At 59.4% G+C, this 18,617-nt stretch overlaps 1 protein-coding gene across 1 annotated transcript; it reads right to left on the reverse strand.

Moving 5' to 3' along the window:
- Positions 1-16,362: 16,362 nt before the first annotated feature.
- Positions 16,363-18,484, reverse strand: SNRPE (small nuclear ribonucleoprotein polypeptide E). Its single transcript, XM_027695246.1, has 5 exons — positions 18,386-18,484; positions 17,957-17,983; positions 17,281-17,343; positions 17,005-17,083; positions 16,363-16,614 (listed from the first exon to the last, which is right to left on the reverse strand). Exons 1-5 carry the CDS (start codon positions 18,437-18,439, stop codon positions 16,559-16,561), a joined length of 279 nt encoding a protein of 92 aa, XP_027551047.1. The 5' UTR covers positions 18,440-18,484; the 3' UTR covers positions 16,363-16,558.
- Between the last annotated feature and the right edge of the window lie 133 nt (positions 18,485-18,617).

Below are 18,617 nucleotides of genomic sequence, written 5' to 3' on the forward strand. Positions count from 1 at the left end.
GGAAACTTCCTGATGCCCGGAATCAATCATCTCACAGCCCCATGAACAGCAGTGTGGGGTGAGGCCCTCGGAGCTCACCCGTGATCAGCAGCTGCAGCAGCACCTCAGAGCCTCCTGGACCCTCAGGTCTGTGATACTCAAAGGACCATTGCTGACAGTACCCCCACACATCCCCAGGCCCCTCGAGGTGCAGCCTTTGCCTGTTGGGAAGCCGGGGATTTGATGAAGGGAATTTTGGAGAGGTGCCTTTCCACACCTAGAAATAGGTGTGCACGTGTTTCACCCGCGTGTGTGCGAACTGAGGGTGGGGTGTGAACGTCACCGCCTCAAATCCATCACTAAATCATCCTTAAAGTTGGACTGAACGTCACCAAACCACTTTGCCCCCCCCCGGCAGGGCCTTTGCTGCCCTGGGCCTGCTCAAGAGCTCACCCTGTGCCCCACATCCAGCACCCCACGCTCCTCATCCCACCAGCCGCTCCGCTGGGAATGCCATCACCCACCTTCCCAAGGGAAAAAACGCCTCAGTCTGATCCAACCGGTGAGGCTGGAGCGAGAGGGGGTGGGTTGGGCAGATGAATGTTGACAAACAGTCTTTTTTCTGCAATGAAGTCTCTGAAATGTTATGTCAACATGGAAGGACTGTTTATGTTTCACCAACCGGGAAAGTTCCCATTGACTCGGAGCTGTTTCCTCCCCCACACCGTTATTTTCTTCCCTGGGAATTTCTTTTCTCCAAACATTGTTTTCACCCAGGAGAAAGAGAAGAGAAGAGACGGAGCTCCTGGGACTCACAGCTCCCCCACACCACACACTGCCACGGGCCTTCTGGGGGCATTCGGGCACCCCCACCCCACAGCCACCCCAACATAGCCTCCCCTCGCCCCGTTCCCATCACAGGGGCAGGAGCAGAGCTGGGCAGAGCCAGGCAGGAAGTGACCTGAGAGAGTTTCCCAGCTGGAATCTTCACCCGGAGGATTAAACACAAAAGATGCTGAGTGGGCTGCACCCCCAGACCCCAAAAGCTAAAGGAGTTCAGTGATACACGTTCCCACTTCACAGATGGAGAGACTGAGGCCCAGAGAGGACACAGCATTCCTGGGGTCGTGCAGCAAGCACCAAACATGCAGCAGGGCAGGACACAAAGGCAGCTCCCCCACAACCCCCCTGAACCCCCTCCCCAGCTGGGGGGGACTGGTTCTCCCAGTGCCACCCCTTGCACGGGCAGTGCAGGCAGCCTCATGTGCCCCCAGAGCCACCAGTCCCTCTCTGTCACCCCCTGACTTGGGACAACACCCCGAGAGGTCACAGAGGGAGATGGTTATTGGGGGCCAAGCGACCTTCATGTGCCCCCCGGGCTCCTGCTGCCCCAGCAAGGCCCCAGAGCTGCTCCAGGGGCAGGAGGAGGCGGGAGGAGCAACCCCCAAACTGGACAGGGAAACAATTAACAAAGGGGCCGAGGACCTGCCCAAGTGAGCCAAAAAAAGAGGGAACGGGAGCTTTGTTCGGGTCGTCATGGCAACAGCCAGGCCGGAGCAGCAGCCACGGACTTTCACTTTCCTTTCCTTCCTCCCCCGGCCCCAGTGTCCCCAGTGTCCCCAGTGGCCGTGGTGGCCGTCCCTGCCTGGCAGGTCCCCCCAGGTGCCACCAGCACTGTGGGTCTGGCATCACCTCCCAGTGCCAGGAGGTGGCAGCCCAGCTGTCCATCCCCAGGTGTCACCACCCCTGATCCACCAGTCCTGTCCCCATCCTGGCTCTGCTCCTCTCTGTGTCCGCCTTTGAGCCACCCCAACTCCATCCACAGCTCCTTCTCTCCACCTCCCTGCGAGGAAGCCCAGGACCCAGGGACCATCCCCAGGATGTGCAGGGCATTCCTAGGATGTGCAGGGCATCCCTGGGATGTGCAGGGTATCCCCGGGATGTGCAGGGCATCCCTGAGATGTGCAGGGCATCCCTGGGATGTGCAGGGCATTCCTAGGATGTGCAGGGCATCCCCCAGGATGTGCAGGGTATCCCTGGGATGTGCAGGGTATCCCTGGGATGTGCAGGGCATTCCTAGGATGTGCAGGGCATCCCCCAGGATGTGCAGGGCATCCCCCGGGATGTGTAGGACATTCCCCAGGATGTGCAGGGCATCCCCAGGATGTGCAAGGCATCCCCAGGGTGTGCAGGGCATCCCCAGGCCCTGCTGGACATCTTCAGGCCCCGCTGGGCATACCCAGGACCAGAGGCACAGGGTGTCAGGATAGAGATGATGGCACAGAGACAGTCCCTGTCCTTCCCCGGGGGGTCACATGGGACCTGCTCAGCTCCTGCTCCGTCTCTCCCCACCTGGCCCTACCTTGGCAGGGAACCATGACTGCTCCCACTGCAGCCCTTTGTGCTTCCCTCTGCAGAAGGAAGCCTGGACAATGGGTGGAGGGAGCAGGAAAGCTGGTGGGGGCAAAGATCCTGATGCCTCCAGCACCAGGGGCACGGAGGGGAAAGGCACAGCCAGCGCTCGCCTTCCTTTTCCCAAGCCCCCCACCCCGCCCGGAGCCCACGGTGCTGCTGCCACCAGAGCTTTGTGCTGGCTGAGAGTCCCCTGGACTGCAGGATACTGGGGACTGAGTCATGGAAATGGTTCAGACAATGGCTTGGCCCCTTTATAACTGGCCGGAGGGGGCAAAGCAGGGAGAACAAATCCGACCTTGCTTCCTGCACGGAAGCGGGCCCATTGTTTGGGAATGGGCATGTGCTCTGCTCCTCACCAGCCTGGGAAAGCTGCAGGGGGATGGAGAACGGGGAGCAAAGCTGTGGGGGTCCTGCCAGCCGCCCCCATGATCCTGCCTCACATTCCACCCGGGAAAATCCAGGGAGGATGAGGATGAAGGCGCTGCCACTGCCCACGAGGTCACTGCCACCCGCCCCCCGTGTGCCCTCAGCCAGCCCAGGCTGCTGTGGTGGCGTTGCCCGGATTGTTGGAATGAGCAGAGGGACCCAAAAAGGTCCCTTGTCACCCAGAGCCAGAGACACACCCCTGGCCAAGAGTGTCCCAGGCTGGATGTGCCCAGCACTGTGTCCCTGTCCGTGCCACGTGGTGATACCCGGCTTATGGGAGCCACTCTGGGCACACACACTGTGGCCACAGACAGACAGACAGACAGACAGACAGACATCTGAGGCCCATTAAACCCAAACCAATACCACGGAGAGGCTCTGGAACTGTGGCAGTTTTGGGACTGTCCTCAGTTCACCCCATTGCACCTGGGTCTCACAGTCCATGGGGACGGGGGACATGACACACAGCAGAGATTCACCAGTGACCTGTCTCAGCCATCCCTCCACACCCCCAGGCGATGGGCAGCGAGTCCCGGTGGTCTCGTACTCGCTCTGTGCCCCCTTGGCACTGCCTTTCCCTGCCTCTGCCTCCCCGGCACAGCTGCTCTGGTTTTGGGGGCTCCAGGCAGGAAGGAGTTGGTCAGAGCTGTGAGAGCACATCCCAAACCCTTCCCTGAGCCGGCAGCTTCTCCCCCTGCTGCCCCTCACCGCCTGCCCTCCTTGCAGGGTGGTGGGAGAGCCCCGGGAATGAACCTGCTCATTATTTCCACCCAAACGCCACAGTTTTTCCCGGTCGCTTCAGAGGCAATTCCAGCGGCTGGGAGCGCCGTGCTGCCTTCTCCCCGGCGCTGGCAGTGCCCGGCTACTGCAGGGAGCCGGGGCTGGGCGAGCGAGTCCTCCCGCAGAGCAACAGGCTCTAATCGGGGCGTAATAAAGCCAAGATGTTCCAGGATTGCTCTGCGGGGAGCGCACTCGGAGCAGCTCCGTCCTCAGCTCGGGGAGGGCTCGCCCGAAATTCCAAGTAAAACCGAGCAAATAATGATTCTGCAGGAAAGCACGGCCCGGGCTGAAAAGGCAGGTGAGCTCCAGGTGGTGCCTGGGCAGAAATACCTGGGCGGGACTCTTAGGAATGACCGAAATGCTCCCTGTGGTAGGTACAGCACGCGATGCTGAGGGTGCAAGGGTTTGGATGTCGTGGTAAAATCCTGCATCCCACTGTCCGGCCCTTTCCCTGCCCAGCCTCCGAGGGGCACAGGGGGGCTGTGTCCTGCAGGCAGGACACGGGGACATGGCAGGACACGGGACATGCCACCACCCGGCTCACAGGAAGGTGTGTGGGCAGGGCAGGTGATGGAGAGCACACCCAGGACCGGGGGCATATTTCGGGTCTGGAAGGGGGATTTTCAGAAAGCCCTGGGCTCTCCCAGCTGCCAGACTGGCACCTCCGAAGGACACTGGAATCACCCCCTGCTTCCAAAGATCCAGCTCCCAGCACCTCAGTTCCAGCTCCCAGCACCCCAATTCCAGCTCCCAGCACTCCAATTCCAGCTCCCAGAACTTCAGTTCCAGCTCCAGCGCCCCAATTCCAGCTCCCAGCACCCCAGATCCGACTGCCAGCACTCCAGCTCCAATGGGGCTCCCAGTCCCACTCTCCTCACCCCACACCAGCCGTGGACCCTGGGGGTACCCTTGGCATCCCCCCACGTGTGACCCAGCCGGCCCCGTGCGCGCCAACAACCCTGCCAGGGACTTCCAGCTCCAAACAGGGATTCGACGGGGAGAGGGAACAAAGCGGCACCTCCGCGACTCTCTTCCCGACCTGAGCGCCGCGGTTGTTTTTAGCGCAGGGGATCGTCCTGCCCGGAGCGCTGCCCGCCGGGCTGGGCCGGAGCAGCCGCGCACGGCTCTGTCTCCGCGGGGGAAGCCACAGGGTGGGAGGGCACAGCCAGCCTGGCGATGTCCCCAGAGCGCCCCAGCCGTCCCCACGCCGCGGGGCTGGCGCGGCAGACGGGGCAGGGGGAGCGCGGGGAAGGGAGGGGGGGCTCGGGAGGGTGATGCTGAGCAGCCTGTGCCGGAGAGACGCGTGGGGAGGAGGGAGAGAGGGAGGGAGGGAGGGAGGGCACGGCCGGACCACACAGCGGGACGGGGGGGGGGGCCGGGGCCGAAGGGCGGGGGGGGGCGAAGCTGCGTCCCCGATCTCCTCAGGCTCTAGGGGCTGAGCCCGTGGGGACGGGACAGTCCGGGGGGCTGAGCGCATCGCTGGCGAGCCAAAGGCAAAACTGGGCTCGCGGGGCCTCCTCTCCCAGGCTCCGTCACCCTCCGCCAGCCCGGCTCCAGCGGGGACCCGCAGCACCCCGAGCCACCCACCTCCCACCGGGCCGGGACCCTCCAGCTCAGCCCCACAGAGGGGCTTTTCTTGTCCCCCGCCTTTGTTTTCTATTTAGTGCTTTTGTTCTCCCCTCTTTGGTCCTTTGTTCCAGCTTGTCCTTTGTTCCGACGCCTTTGGTTTCTCTTCCCTTTGATGCTTTGTCACTCCCTTCATCTTGGTGCTTTTCTTTCCCCGGGTTTTTAAGCTGGCGGTTGTTTTCCCTGGCCGCTCTGTGCTTGGCATTTTTATCCTTTCTCCTGCCTGGTCCACTCCTCGGGTCACATGGACCCGGCCCGGATTGTCTTCAAATCCCCATTTGTCTTGTTTTGGTGCCTGGATTTCCCTGCCTTTATGTCCTTTCTTAAGAGACTCTCAGCGATTTCTTCTCCCGGGTGAGGGAAGCAGGGGGGGGAGGTCGGGGCTTAATTAATTAGCGAGTGTAATCTTTAGCTGCGTGGCACCGCGGGATGTGTAGAGCATCATTATTATTGTCATTAGGATGTTAAGGGTTAGCGAGGGTTTAAATACCAGCTAATTGCAGCAAAGAGCTCCAACTTCTCAAAATTCGATCAGAAAGAGCCAGACTTGTTTTCGCCCACCAGGGTTGGGAGAAGAGAGAAATTCCTGACACAGAGGATGAGCGGAGGCAACATGAGCCCCGAGGGGTGGGTGATGGGCGTAAAGAGCTGCTGGGAGCAAGGAGGAGTGAGCTCACCTCTCCCAAGAAGACCAAAAAGCATCATCCAGCCTTCAGGAATTTTGAAGGCAGACACTGGCGACTCCCTGGCACGGCAGAGCCCATGGAAACCCCCAGCCAAGGGGCAGAGCTGCTGCCTGGGGAGGACACAGAGGGTTAAACTCCCTGGGGTTGCTGATTTTTCCTCTTCCCATCACCCCACAGGGCCAACACACCCTTTGGAAATGGGGATCTGCCCCAGGTTTGATGGCCTGAAGGGGGTCAGGCAGGGCACGGAGCCACAGAGGGCACAAAGGCTTTAATCTGGGGGGAACAACCGTTCCCGCAGTCGCTTTGCACCTCGAGACACAGCTCAGAGCATGTGCACAAACCAACCACAGAACCAGACAGGGGCGGCCGGGATTCGGGAGCCGTTCTCCTGAGAACAACGAGGCTGCAGCTCTGCTTTGATTCAGTGCCCCAAACACCCTCCCCAGTGCCACGGCCTCGGTGCCCACTCACACCACGATGCCCCAGCCAGGGAGAGAAGGGCAGGACGTGCCCCTGCTCCCCGTGGCACCGCTGAAATGTCTCCTCACTCCTGCTCCCCGCAGCCAAACCAAACCCCAGCTCCCGTTTTACACCCCCCCGGGCCCCCCTGGCCCGTCACATCCCACCGCACAGGTTCAGAGCAGCTGTTGCTGCTCCCCAGCTGTTGAACAGAGGAAGCAGCCAAACTTAGCAACAGGATGTGCCCTCAGATAAGGTGATCGATATCAGAACAGGCAGCTTTTCAAGTGAGAGCCGAGCCCATCTGCTCGAACTGGGCGGCTCAGATGGGCCCCGATATGGGGCGGCTCCTGCTCCACAACACCCCGATTTCTCCTCTCCCACCTCACTTTCGGTAACTCGGTGACGTGCCCTCGGTTTGTGGCAGCTCGTGGTGGGGGGTGTAGGAGGGGTGGATTTCCGAGTGTGGGACCAGAGGGGAAAAGGGCAGGAGAGCACCAGGGGCTCCAGGAAGGGATGGCTGCCTTTGGAACATCCTTCCCTGCCCGAACAGAGGGAAGCAGGTGGATCAGAAAGTGCCTGGGTGCTGCAGACGGGGTGCTGAGGCAACATATCCTGCAACAACACCATCAAACCAGTGTGTAACAGTGACCCCGGGCTCCACACACAGCCAAGAACCCTCCTGGGAAGAACCAGGCAGTGGGAGACAACTGGGAAGGCCCTGGAGGAGGATTGTCCAGGAAAGAGCTGGATGACACCTAAACCAGCTCCATGAACCCACAAATCAGCACAGGCACAGCAACAGAGCTCTCCACAGTGGATGGGAAAAGCTGTCCAGTGGGAGCAGCCCCTGGCACAACCCGAGGAGGCATCTGAGGATGAGGGATGCCAGGGAACAGACCTGCAACCTGCACATGCAGGAGGCAAGACAAGGAGGGCACGGAGCAGGGCCTGCCCTCCCTCAGCCCCCTCCAGCCCCAGTATGACAAGGGACAAGGGAAGCTGCCTGCCCACCCTTCCCGTGGCTCCAGGTGTGCACAAACCTGAGCTTGGTGGCCGGCAGGAAAAGGCTGGGACAGTCAGGGACATCCTCACCCAGGATGGATGGACCTGCAGATCAACCCCTCCAAACTCTGCCAAACTGTGCCTCGGGGGCTGAGTGACTAACCCTGATCCTAACCCTGATCCTAACCCTAACCCATGGCCACGGAGGGTGCCAAGGGATGCCAGGGAGCCCTGCCAGCAGCACCCGAGGCTTCTCAGCCCAGCGGGCACCTCCCTCCCTGCCGGCACCTTCAGAGGTTAAAAACTGAAGTGCTTGAAACAAAAGGAGCCGGGAAAAGCCATCCTACTGGTCTGCCCGGTCCTGGAGTCAGGCTCCAAGTGCAGCTGTTCAAATGCAAACTTGGGGCCGATAAGCCCCTAAAACACCGGGACACAGCGCCGTGGGCTCCCGCTGAGCAGGGTCCCAGCCCGGAGCCGGGAGCCGATGACATCCACCTCCCCTGGCATCACCGGGCGGGCTCAGCCCGCTCTGCTCGCCCACCCCTCGCTCTGTCCCGCTCTCCGAAGGGCTGAACCTGCTCCTATTACAGAGCTGGCACCGGGAAGGCTAAAAAAAAAAAAAGCCCCGAACCCCCCTCATCTCTCTATCTGCAGCCATGCAAGGAATATTGTTCAGCGCAGCACAAAAGCATCCCTGAAAATAGAAGCGCCAGGGCCAGGCCTGCCAGTGGCTGTGTGAGATAACGTCTACTTGCAAACAGTGTGTCTTTGTGCCGCTGTCACTGTCCCCATTGTTCAGGAGCCTATTGCCTCGGGGATATTGTTCCCTCCTTTTGTCTCAGCCCGGCTCCTTTTTGTTTGACTTTACTTACCATTTCATTCCTCTCCTTTGTGCCGGGGTTCTTGCTTTTGTCTCTCTCTCTCTCCCTTTTCTCTCTGTGATTTGTATTTAGCAATTGTTCCCGGCTCGCTGGAAGCACAATGTGCTCGGGGCTCTTTTCTCACTCCATTCATTACCTATTCAGGTGGGTTTGTTTGCCCATAGGTAACAGGAGGAGTGCAGGGGGTGGGGGGTCGGTGGTGGCCTTTGGGGACACCAGAGTCCCCGTGTCCCCCACCCTGGGTTCTCCACTCCCAGCGACAAACCAGCACCAGGAAAAGGCCGAATGGGAGCCCAGTTCTGCTCCCAGCCGAGGGTGCTGGCACAGACACGAGGGTGCTGGCACGGACACGAGGGTGGCCGTGGGACAGCCACACACATGGAGACGTGCCCGGGCCCAGCTCCCCCTGCTCTGAATCCCAGCAGGATCCCAGGCCGGGGATCCCTCACCCAGCCCGGATCCAAGCCCAGCCAAGCAGTCCCTGATGGTCCCTGGTTAACACAACCTTGGCTCTGCCCCGTCCCTGCTTTTCCAGGAGCCAGGGAAGGGACAGGGAGGGAATTCCATGGCAAGAAACACCAAGTCTGCTTTGCAGCCGCATTCCCACTGCCCCCCAGCATCTCCCCCACGCTGGAAGGTGACTGTGCCCTCTGACAGGGACCCTCAGAGCTGCAGGGTGGGCTCCACCCTCTCACTGCCAGCCCCCAGTGGCCCGAGCTGCTGCTGCCCAGCTGGAAAAGCAGGGGGGGATTCACCCCTCAGCTCGTGGGGACCACAGGGATGCAAAGAGCAGCTGAGCAGCTGATCCTTGGGGATGGCTGGATGCGGCCTGGAGACAGAGGGATGAGAGCAGAGGTGTCTGCAAACAGCTCAAAGGCTCCCGAGGTGCCCCGGGTCCTGCAGGATGGTGGGGACCCCCCGCCCCCCTTCCCCTGCTGCCTCCTCCCCGGACCCAGCCCCTGCCGAGCATCTGGGGGGGCCTGCAGCGACCAGAGTGGGTTTGTTCCTAACCCCGCGAAGAGAGGGGAACCCCAGGAAACCTTTGGGGCGTGCCGCGATGGAGAGCTGACAAGTGGCCATCCCCGGAGACAACAAAGCCCCGCTGTTCTCCGGGCCCGCACCGCGTGACCTGGAGGGACTTTTCCCTCCCTCCCTCCCTCCCTCCCGTGAAAACCCCGAGGATCAAAAGCATCCACCTCCTTCTCCTCTCCGGGCGCAGCCCACGCGGACGGGGGAGGCCACGGGGACCCCCGAGACTCACCCCGGGAGCGAGGGACGGAGCCGGGCGGGTCGAGGGGGGGACGGCGAGCGGCGGAGGGTCCGCGGGGAGCCCCCGGACACGGCGGGTCCCGGGGCCGCAGGACGGGGCTGCGGGGAGGGTGGGGGGGGGGGGCGTGCCTGGGAATAAAGGGAGCAGACTGTGGGCCATTGTCTCATTGTTATGGCTTCAAAGGACAATGGGGCATTGTTGTCCCTGGGGATCCCATTGTTTGCTTTCGCTGCAGATCCCAGCCGCGCCGTGGATGGAGGTTTCCCGAGGGCCGGGCAGGCTCCGTGTGTGGGACAGTGAATAACGAGGCAGGCGTGTTTGCCTCCCCCGCCACCCTTCCCGAAAAGGCACGGCACGGCTCAGCCCGGGCACGGCCGGGACCACCCACCCGAGCGGGGGGCACACGGAGACCCCCCCCCCAGCCCGCGGGGATGGGCTTAGAGCATCCCTCTGCATCCCTCTCCATCCCTCTGCATCCCTCTCCATCCCTCTCCATCCCTCTGCACTCCAGCAAACCCTGTGCCAGGGTGAGGGGACAAACCCCATCCAGCATCTTCCGTGGGAGCCAAAGTCCCATCTGCCTCCAGGAGCTCCGTGCCCACCTCGCACTATCCCTGTGTTTTCCTGCCTCTTCCATCACACAGCACCCCCTGAAGACCCACATCCCCCAGGCAAGGGGGCGTTTGGCTTCTCCATCACCGAGGAAAAGGCCTGTGGCACCATCAGGAGGACTTGGGAAGGGGCAGCACAGCCCTGGGTGCCCCCTGCCCTGGCTGCAGCTCCCCAGCACTGACTTCCACGGCTCCTTCCCCTGGAAAATGGAATGTGGGTGCTATGCAAAGGCTGGGGGATGAGGAAGGAGCAGGGAGCCCATTCCAGCCCCTCCAGAGCCCGGGGTGGGCTGGGAAATCGATGGAGCAGGGAAGAGATACCGCTCCCCCCAGAGACATCCTTTCAGCAGGAGGCTGCTCACAACAGCTGGGAAGGGAGGAACTCATCCAGGGAGCCCGGGATGAGCCCCGGGAGGGGCCTGGAAAAGCCACGCTGCCAAGCCCAGCTGGGGGAAGGGGACACTGACCCTGCAGAAGATCAGCCTGGCACAGATTCCTCACCACCACTCGGGGAGCTGGGCTCAGACCCCCTCCCCAGGGGCCCGACCACCCTCCAGGGAACCCAAGGAGAGGTCCCAGACCATCTGGAAGAGCTGGAGCACAGGGCCCAACCCCCCCTCGCTGCCTGGACCGAAGCCCTCCCGCCCCAGGGCTGAGAGGCTGCCCAAGGTCTGGGCTCAGCTGCTGCAGAGGATCTTTCCCCACTGCCCACGTGCCCCTTGGGCACCACCAGACCCCCCCAGCCCATCCCCTGATGGAGGAGGACAAGCCCAGTCCAAGCTTTCAGTAGCCCCAGATCGAGCTCAGCTCCACAAGAGCAAATCACAGCGTTTGGGGTTTTCAGGGGGAAGCAACTGCAGCTAATTAAGGTATAATTGAACCCAGGTTGGTGTGTTTATGTTTTAATCCTGGGAATTCCCACTGCTTCTAATCAGAAGATGAGGTTGGACTTCGCCTCTGAAACGCCCCGGAGATTAATCCGTGGAAAAAGCACCCAAAGATTTGTTCTGGGATCAATAGGAGCTATTTGGGGACAACAGGTCAGGTGTGAGAAGAGAGGCTGGATTTTGGCACTGCTGCCTCCAACCCTCTGCTCCCCTAGGGTCCCACAGGGAGCAGGGGCACGGCAACCATCAGCAACCATCCCCTGGGCTCTGCACCCCCTGGATCTGGGAGCTCCCACAGCTTTGGCTGCTCCTGCAGGTCCTGCAGATCCCTCGGGGGACTCCCTCCGTCCTCCCAAGCCACCAACCTCGGGAGGTGGCAGTGACAGGCCTAACCCCAGCCTGGGCACACACAGATGCCAACCTGCCCCAGGTGCTGCAGGGCTGGCACGAGCCTGGCTGGGAGCTCTTTCATGCTCCCAAAAAGCGTTATTTCCACAACTGTGGGTGCACAGACACACACAGACACACACGGGCTCTCCCCCCTCAAATAGTGCAATTTCCTCTCTGATAAAGAGCTCCCACCACAGCCCCCCTTTCCCTTTTCCCCCCCAAACTCGTGCCCCCGGCTCGGAGCCCACCTTGGGCTCTGATTTTATCTCACTTCCTCGAGATGAATATTGGCTGTGCTGCTGATGAGCGATAAAGGACGGGCCCCAAACACTCTCTCTGGGGAGGAGGCAGCGCTGCAGAGGCTCTGCCGGGCCCCAGCTGACATCAAAGCCCCTCTGAGGGCGGATGCTGGTCCCTGCAGCCCCAGATCCCAGCCCACCTCCCCCAAAACAGGCTCCACTTGGCCCCCCAACACCCTCAGAGCAGCCCAGGGGGTGTCTGTGCTCTGTGGGGTGACAAAGGGCGGCTCTGCAGGTGCCACAAACCAGGCTGGGTGTCCTTGGTGGGGGGACTTTGGTGTCTGGGACAAAATTCCCCTTCTATTTTATAGCGTCTTAATGTACAAAATCCAACCAAGGTTGGGCAACCCCGTGAGATCCCCCACCAGGCTACTCCCAGCTCAGTTTACAAGGTGAAAACCACTTGAATAATCTCCTTAACTCTTAACCCACCCAACAGGGAGCACAGGGAAGGAGAGAAACATCCCTGGAAAACTCTGGTTTGTTCAGAGAGCAGCTTGTCTGGCAGCAGGAGAGCCAGAGACTGTTCCACTCAGCTGAGGACATCAAACCACTCCATCAGCCATCACCCCCCCTGGGGACTATTAGACATTGCTCCTATTCTGCAGACAAGAGGCTGGGGAACAGCAGATAAGGAAAAATCGGGGAAAAGCAGCAGCCAGAAGCAGGGCTGGGCCGGGAAAGCTCTGTCTGATTTTGGAGCAGCAAGAAACCCTCCTGCAGACCTGGTACCTGAGCTCAAACACGTGGAATCATGGAATGGTTTGGGTCGGGAGGGACCTTAAAGTCATCCAGTTCCACCCCCTGTTGTGGGCAGGGACACCTTCCACTGTCCCAGGTTGCTCCAAGCCTTGTCCAGCCTGGCCTTGGACACTTCCAGGGATGGGGCAGCCACAGCTTCTCTGGGCAACCTGTGCCAGGGCCTCCCCACCCTCCCAGGGAGGAATTTCTTCCCAATATCCCATCTAACCCTTCCCTCTTCCAGTTTGAACAATTCCCCCTTGTCCTGTCACCTTCCAGGCAAAACCTGGACTAGGACCTGGGTCAGGACCTGGACTAAGGCCTGGACCTCCTGGGTTTAATAAATACTCCCAGGTGAGTAAAATAAACTGCCCGAGCCTGAATCTCTCTCGTGGGTTCGCTTTACCACATCTACCCCCCAAATCCTGCAGTGGATGTCAGCCTGCCCCTCCACAAACACACTGGGATGGTGGGAGAAGCCCTAAAAACATTCCCCATCCTGACACTGCTGGGTGGGAACACGGCCCAGAGGCAAGTGCTGGGAAAACTGGGTAGAGGAGGGATGAAAACCTCCGGGAACGGGGTCGGGGTTGAATTTTGGGCGATGGATTTTGCGATGAACCTTGGGCTGAGCTCCATCCAGGGGGATCAGGGAATACCCCTGACCAACAGCCCAGGCTACCACTGGAGAGGGAAGCGGGAGCTGGAGCAGCTCCAGTGAAACCAGTGGCGCTGGGAGCGGGAAGGGGCCGCGGGCACTGGGAGGAGGCGGCGGCGCGGGGGGCGGGCGGAGCTGCTGCTCATGTGGCAGAGTGTCCCCGCTGAGGGCAGGCACAACGCCCATGACTCATTTTTCCAAGAGATGTTACAAACAATGGGAATGATGCCCCTGGTGGGTCTGAATGTGAGGAGGCCCCGGCGGGGGGGCTGCCATGCTGGGCACCTTGTGTGTGGGCTGCCAGCGCAGGGCACAGCTCGAAACCTGCTGCAGCCAGTTCGGGGCGTTTGCTTCCAGGAGATTCTGCAGGGATCTGGGGAAGGGGGGGGGGTGGGATTTCTGCAAGGATTTTGGGGGGGAAAAGGGCAAAATGGCTGCTCAGCAAAATCCTCTCTGGCCCTGGCATCTGATGTGCTCGTGGTGGGCATCGACCCCAGGGCAGAAAGAGGAGCAGCTTCACTGCCCACGGGGGAAAACGGCAAAGAACAACCCCGAAGAGTTCCATCCCCATGTGGGACTGGAACAACAACGGGCAGGGAATTTGGGAAAGCACCACAGGGCTTTCAGGCTGCTCCCCCCTCAACACATGTTCTCCATACTCAGATGGTGCCCCCAGGGCACAGTTTCTAAGCCCCTTTGAGTCCTTGACCTTCCACTGTTCTCTGCTCCATATTATTATTTTTAGGCACACAATCCCTAAGACATCCCAGCGCTGGAAATACGTTCCCAGATAACGTGCAGTGAAGCACGGGGGGGGGGGATGCAGGAGAAGGGAATTCTGTGGGATCAAAGGTGGTGGCAAAGGGGATTTTCCCTTCCTAAACCCCACACAGCCTCACATCCCACCTCCCTGTGTGCTTGTTTTACATTCAGAGCATCACAGGCCTGAAAAGATGGGAGTTGCTGAAGGCATCCCAAGCTCAACACAAACCCATGGCCTGCCCAGGATGGATCCTGCTGCTTCCCACACAGCCTGAGCAGGACTCCAGTGACACCTCGGGAGAGCACCAACTGCAGGCAGGTCAGACATTGGGGTTCAAACTCATAAAACCATCCCATAAATCATGGAATCCCACCAAAGAACCACAAAGTGATCCCGTCTGGAAAGGCAGGACCCCTCTGCCTCCTCCCCGGGGGCTCTTTCACAAGCACGGAGGGCTCGGCCCCCAAAAGGACTGGGCTGGGCCAGGCCAAGCAATTCCCAAGTGCAAGAGGGAAGAAAAGCAGCCTTTTCCCAGAACCCCAGTGCCACAGGCAGAGAGAAGGGACAAATATTTACTCAAAGCACCTTCCAGGGCTAAGAGAGAAAAAAAATCAAACACTGCAGAGCCCCACCTGGGTGTGAGTGGGCTCTCACCTGCCTGGCACAGCCAGGGAGCAGCCCAGGAGCTCTGTCTTACCCCCACTCCGGGCATCAGGAGTGCAGAAACAGGTCTCAGTCTCTCAGTTTTTAAGAGAAAGGAGCCCTGTTTCTGTAAAACAGACATTTGGGTAGGGTGAGGTGGTGTCCAAAAGCACCCTCAGCTGGATTTGGGGTTGTGACAGGTATCCAGGTGCTGGAAGAGGTAAGAAACTGCCCCTGGCAAGTCCCACCATAGGAATTTTGATTCCTAGAGAAGCGTGAACACTCCAGGGTGGGATCTGTGCCACAACATGACATCCCACTGCGATACCCAGCACTCTGGGCACTCCTGATCATCCACCTCCAGGCATCTCCTCCCAGAAGAGACCTCACACCCACCCACAGCCCCCTCCCACCGGCCCCCACCCCCCTGCCCCGGAGGGAAAGGGATTTGCACGTTATGGAAGAGTGGGATTTGCACGCTATGGAAAAGTCCAGCTGGCAGAAGCAAACACGACAGGCCTGAAGGCAGCAGAAAGCCAAAGGGAAGGGGGGTTGCTACACACCGAGCCCCAGGGGAAGCACTCACTCTGCCCGCTCCTCCTCCCCGCCGGGCGCTCAGCACGCCCAGAACCTTCCACTCCTCATCCCCTCCGGCCGCAGGGGAAAGCGCTGCTGGTGCCCGGGAGATCCAGGCCGGGCCGCTGGAGAGCAAACCCCGCACCAGTTCAGCCCAGTTCGCTTCCTTCCAGCTTGTCTGGGAGCCGGTAACGCTGCAGAGGAACTCGGAGTTCCTGCCGAGGCTTGACACGCTCGGCTGGAGGGGCTGGAGCCGCCGAGCCCGCAGCTCCCTCTTCTGTCCAGCGAACTCCTTGGCAGCCGCTTTGTCCCGTTCCGGCAGGAATTTCGGCTCCCTGGCTGAGCAGCTCCCGAGCCGTCACCTTCTCCCCCCTTGCAGCCCGGGAAGGCGCCGGGAGCTGGAAGGATTTGGGGTTAAAACGCTCCGCAAGCCTTTGGATGAGTCAGCGCTGCGGTTTTTCGGAGGACAGGCAAGTGTTTCTCGGGCAGGGATTGTTTCTGTGCCCTGTCCCTGGGCTGGCCATGCCCAGGAGCTGTTGTTGGACCGCAAGGCTCCAGTGCCAGGAGCTGCTGGAACAATGGGGCTGTGTTTCCTCCTGGACATCCAGGGCTCTCCTGGAGGCCCTTTGCAGTTCCAGGGCTTCCTGCCGGGAGCCTCTTTTCTCCTGCAGCTCCCCCACGCACATAATTAGGGACTATTTTGGGCCCTTATCGGAGATGCCTCGGCGCTGATTAGCCTGGACTTCCTTCCTCCCATCCTCAACCTGCTCCAATATCGACTCCAGCAGCGCTAATTTGATCATATCAGAGGAGCTTTGGAGGCATCAGGGACTCTCAGAGTGCTCAATTTGCAGCTGGCAGCAGCAGGGCTGATAAGAACCAGCCATTTCTCCTCATGTCCATCTCTTTTCCGTGCCAGCCACGTGCTCAGAGGGAGGACAAACCCTTGGAGGCTCCCACTTTTATTTCAGTGGATAAACTGGAGCTCAGCACTGAGGCAAATTAAATTAATTTTTTCTAATTATTTCTATTTAATTTTCTGCATTAAACAAACTTTTTTTAAAATATACTACACTATTAGTAAAAAAGTTGCACATTACTGCAAAAATAGTTACTTCAAAATTACCTGGAATGGTCTGAATTTTTAGATTCTCCTCCTAAACCAGATCTAACACCCCACAACACACAGAGACCCCCCCAGAGAAAACCACCTGGAGAACATTCTGCCCCTTCTCTGCACCCTGAGACTGAAAACAAGGTTTACATTTACAGATAACATGAAAAATGTTTATTTGCGAAATACATCAAACTACAAAAAAAATCCCCCCCCCCGAGGAAGGGGCAGTTCCCACCCCTGACACAGCCCCAGCTGTCACAGCTCCCTCCCCACTGCCCAGTCCTGCTCCCACTGACACTTCAGTCACTCCAGAGCATTCCAGCCACTGCTGTGAAGAACAAATCCTAGTTGGAAACACTTTGGAGCAGGGTGATGTTGTCCCCTTTCAGCATGATCCGACCTGCAACACAAGGGAAACAGGGATTGGAGAGACCACAGAGCCATGGAATGGTGTGGGTTGGGTTAAAGCTCATCCAGTGCCACCCCCTGCCATGGGCAGGGACACCTTCCATAGCCCAGGGACACCTTCCATAGCCCAGGGACACCCTTCCATAGCCCAGGCTGCTCCAAGCCCTGTCCAACCTGGATTTGTTACAGCTGTTTGAAAGCCCAAATGTGCTCTCAGGCCCAGACACGTTTTCCTGCACATTCAGCAAATCCACCAGCTCGGGAAACAGCAGGAACTGAGCCCAGTGTCTGTTCCACATGAGCTTCAGGCTCCCACACCTGGATTTCGGGTCCCACACTTGGATCCCAGGCTCCCTCAGGTCCCACAGCCACTCTGACCTACCCAGCTGCTTCCTGGACTTTGTTTTGGAGTGAATCTCCTCTGCATCATCCAGCACCAGGTTCATGTACTCATCAAAGCCCTGGGAACAGCACCAAACACAGTCAGGGAGGTAAAATTCAGCAACCACCACACAAACCCTCCTCAGCTCTGCAATTAAGGCTCTTTACAGGAGAGACATTCTTGGAAAACAACAGAAAAAGAAGGAAGAAATGAATTTATGAACCTGAACCCCCTCCCCAAATGATCAAGGAGTGACAAGGGAACAGTGATACTCACAATGATGCAGCCTTCTATCCTCATGTTCACCTGCTCATAGAGCCACACCTGGATCCTGGATCTCTAAAAATCATGGAGAGGGAGAGTAAAACAGGAACATAAACACCCCAAGCAGTTTGTTCCCTCCTGGGCACCCAGGGCTCCTCGCTGCCAACAGCCACTGCAGCTCTCAGAGGAGTCTCTCTGTTATGTCCTCTGGTGTTTTTGATGTTTTGTCAATAATTAATTATATAATAATAAATAACAGTTAATAAATACTAATTAACAATATTTAATAATGAAACACAGGACAGCAGAGATTTTTAATTGTCACAGGGAAACAGTGGAAGGTGTCCCTGCCCAAGGCAGGGGGTGGAACTGGAGGCTCTTCAAGGTCCCTCCCAACCCAAACCACGCTGGGGTTCTGTGAAAACATCCCACACCCCGGACTGCAGGATCAACACCTGTTACACAGGTAATTCCTGGCTGGGGGAAGGAAATGTTGAGCTGTTCTCACCCCTCTGAATGACTGTGAGTTCCTCAGTTCCACCGAAACCGGGTCAAAACCCGAATTATTAACAACCCCAGCACAGGCCACGTGCTCAAGGAGCACCAGACACTCCCCAAACGGTTTTAAACTGAGACAAAATAGATTTAAATTGGATAATGGGAAGAGGTGCCACCCCCAGGTACTCACGTTCTGCAGGTATCGGAAGATCAGGTTCTGGAGGGGAGGGTTAAGGTAAGCACGGCCAGGGACCCCCGGGGACACAGCCCGGGGGGGCGAAACCCACGGTCCTCGGGGGAAGGAACCCCGAGGGATAAAACCCGCGACCCCCAGGAATGGAATCCTCTATCCGGGAGGTGAAACCCGCGAAACCTCGGGAGCTGAAACAACCTGTGACCACCCGGGACTGAAACCCGCGACCCCCAAGTTACAACCCCCCCGAGGGATCCCACCCACGGCCCTGACGGGGAGAGCCGCGCTCCGCGGCCTGGAACCCGCTCTCCGCCGGGTGCCCCCCGCGACCCGCGGCCCCCTCCCGGCCGGCAGCCCTCGCCCCCCGCGATCTCCCCGCGTTCCCCTTGCGTTCCCCCCGCGTTCCCCACGGGCCGTGCAGGATACGATGGGCTGCACCATCACCTTCTGCACCTTCTGGCCCTGCCCGCGGTACGCCATGGCTGCCGCTCCCTCACAGCGCGCCGGGGCCGCGGGGCACTCTGGGAGAGCGGCGGACTGCGCGGCCCGGAGGACCGCGGCTCTACTGCTCCGGGAGGGCGGGAAACCGGGAATGTTCGGGGGGGAAAATCATGGAGTCCAACCTCTGAGCGATCACCGCCTTGTCACCAGAGCGCTG

Source organism: Neopelma chrysocephalum, unplaced genomic scaffold, assembly GCF_003984885.1.
Source record: "Neopelma chrysocephalum unplaced genomic scaffold, ASM398488v2 Primary Assembly neopelma1_100, whole genome shotgun sequence".
Classification (NCBI taxonomy): Eukaryota; Metazoa; Chordata; class Aves; order Passeriformes; family Pipridae; genus Neopelma; species Neopelma chrysocephalum.

Coding starts and splice junctions, on each gene's coding strand:
- SNRPE (XM_027695246.1), bottom strand. CDS start 18,439: ATGGCGTACCGCGGGCAGGGCCAGAAGGTGCAGAAGGTGATGGTGCAG. Junction 17,984..18,385: donor AGGTGATGGTGCAGCCCATC/GTATCCTGCACG, acceptor CCTCCCCTCCAG/AACCTGATCTTCCGATACCT. Junction 17,084..17,280: donor GGATAGAAGGCTGCATCATT/GTGAGTATCACT, acceptor TGCTGTTCCCAG/GGCTTTGATGAGTACATGAA.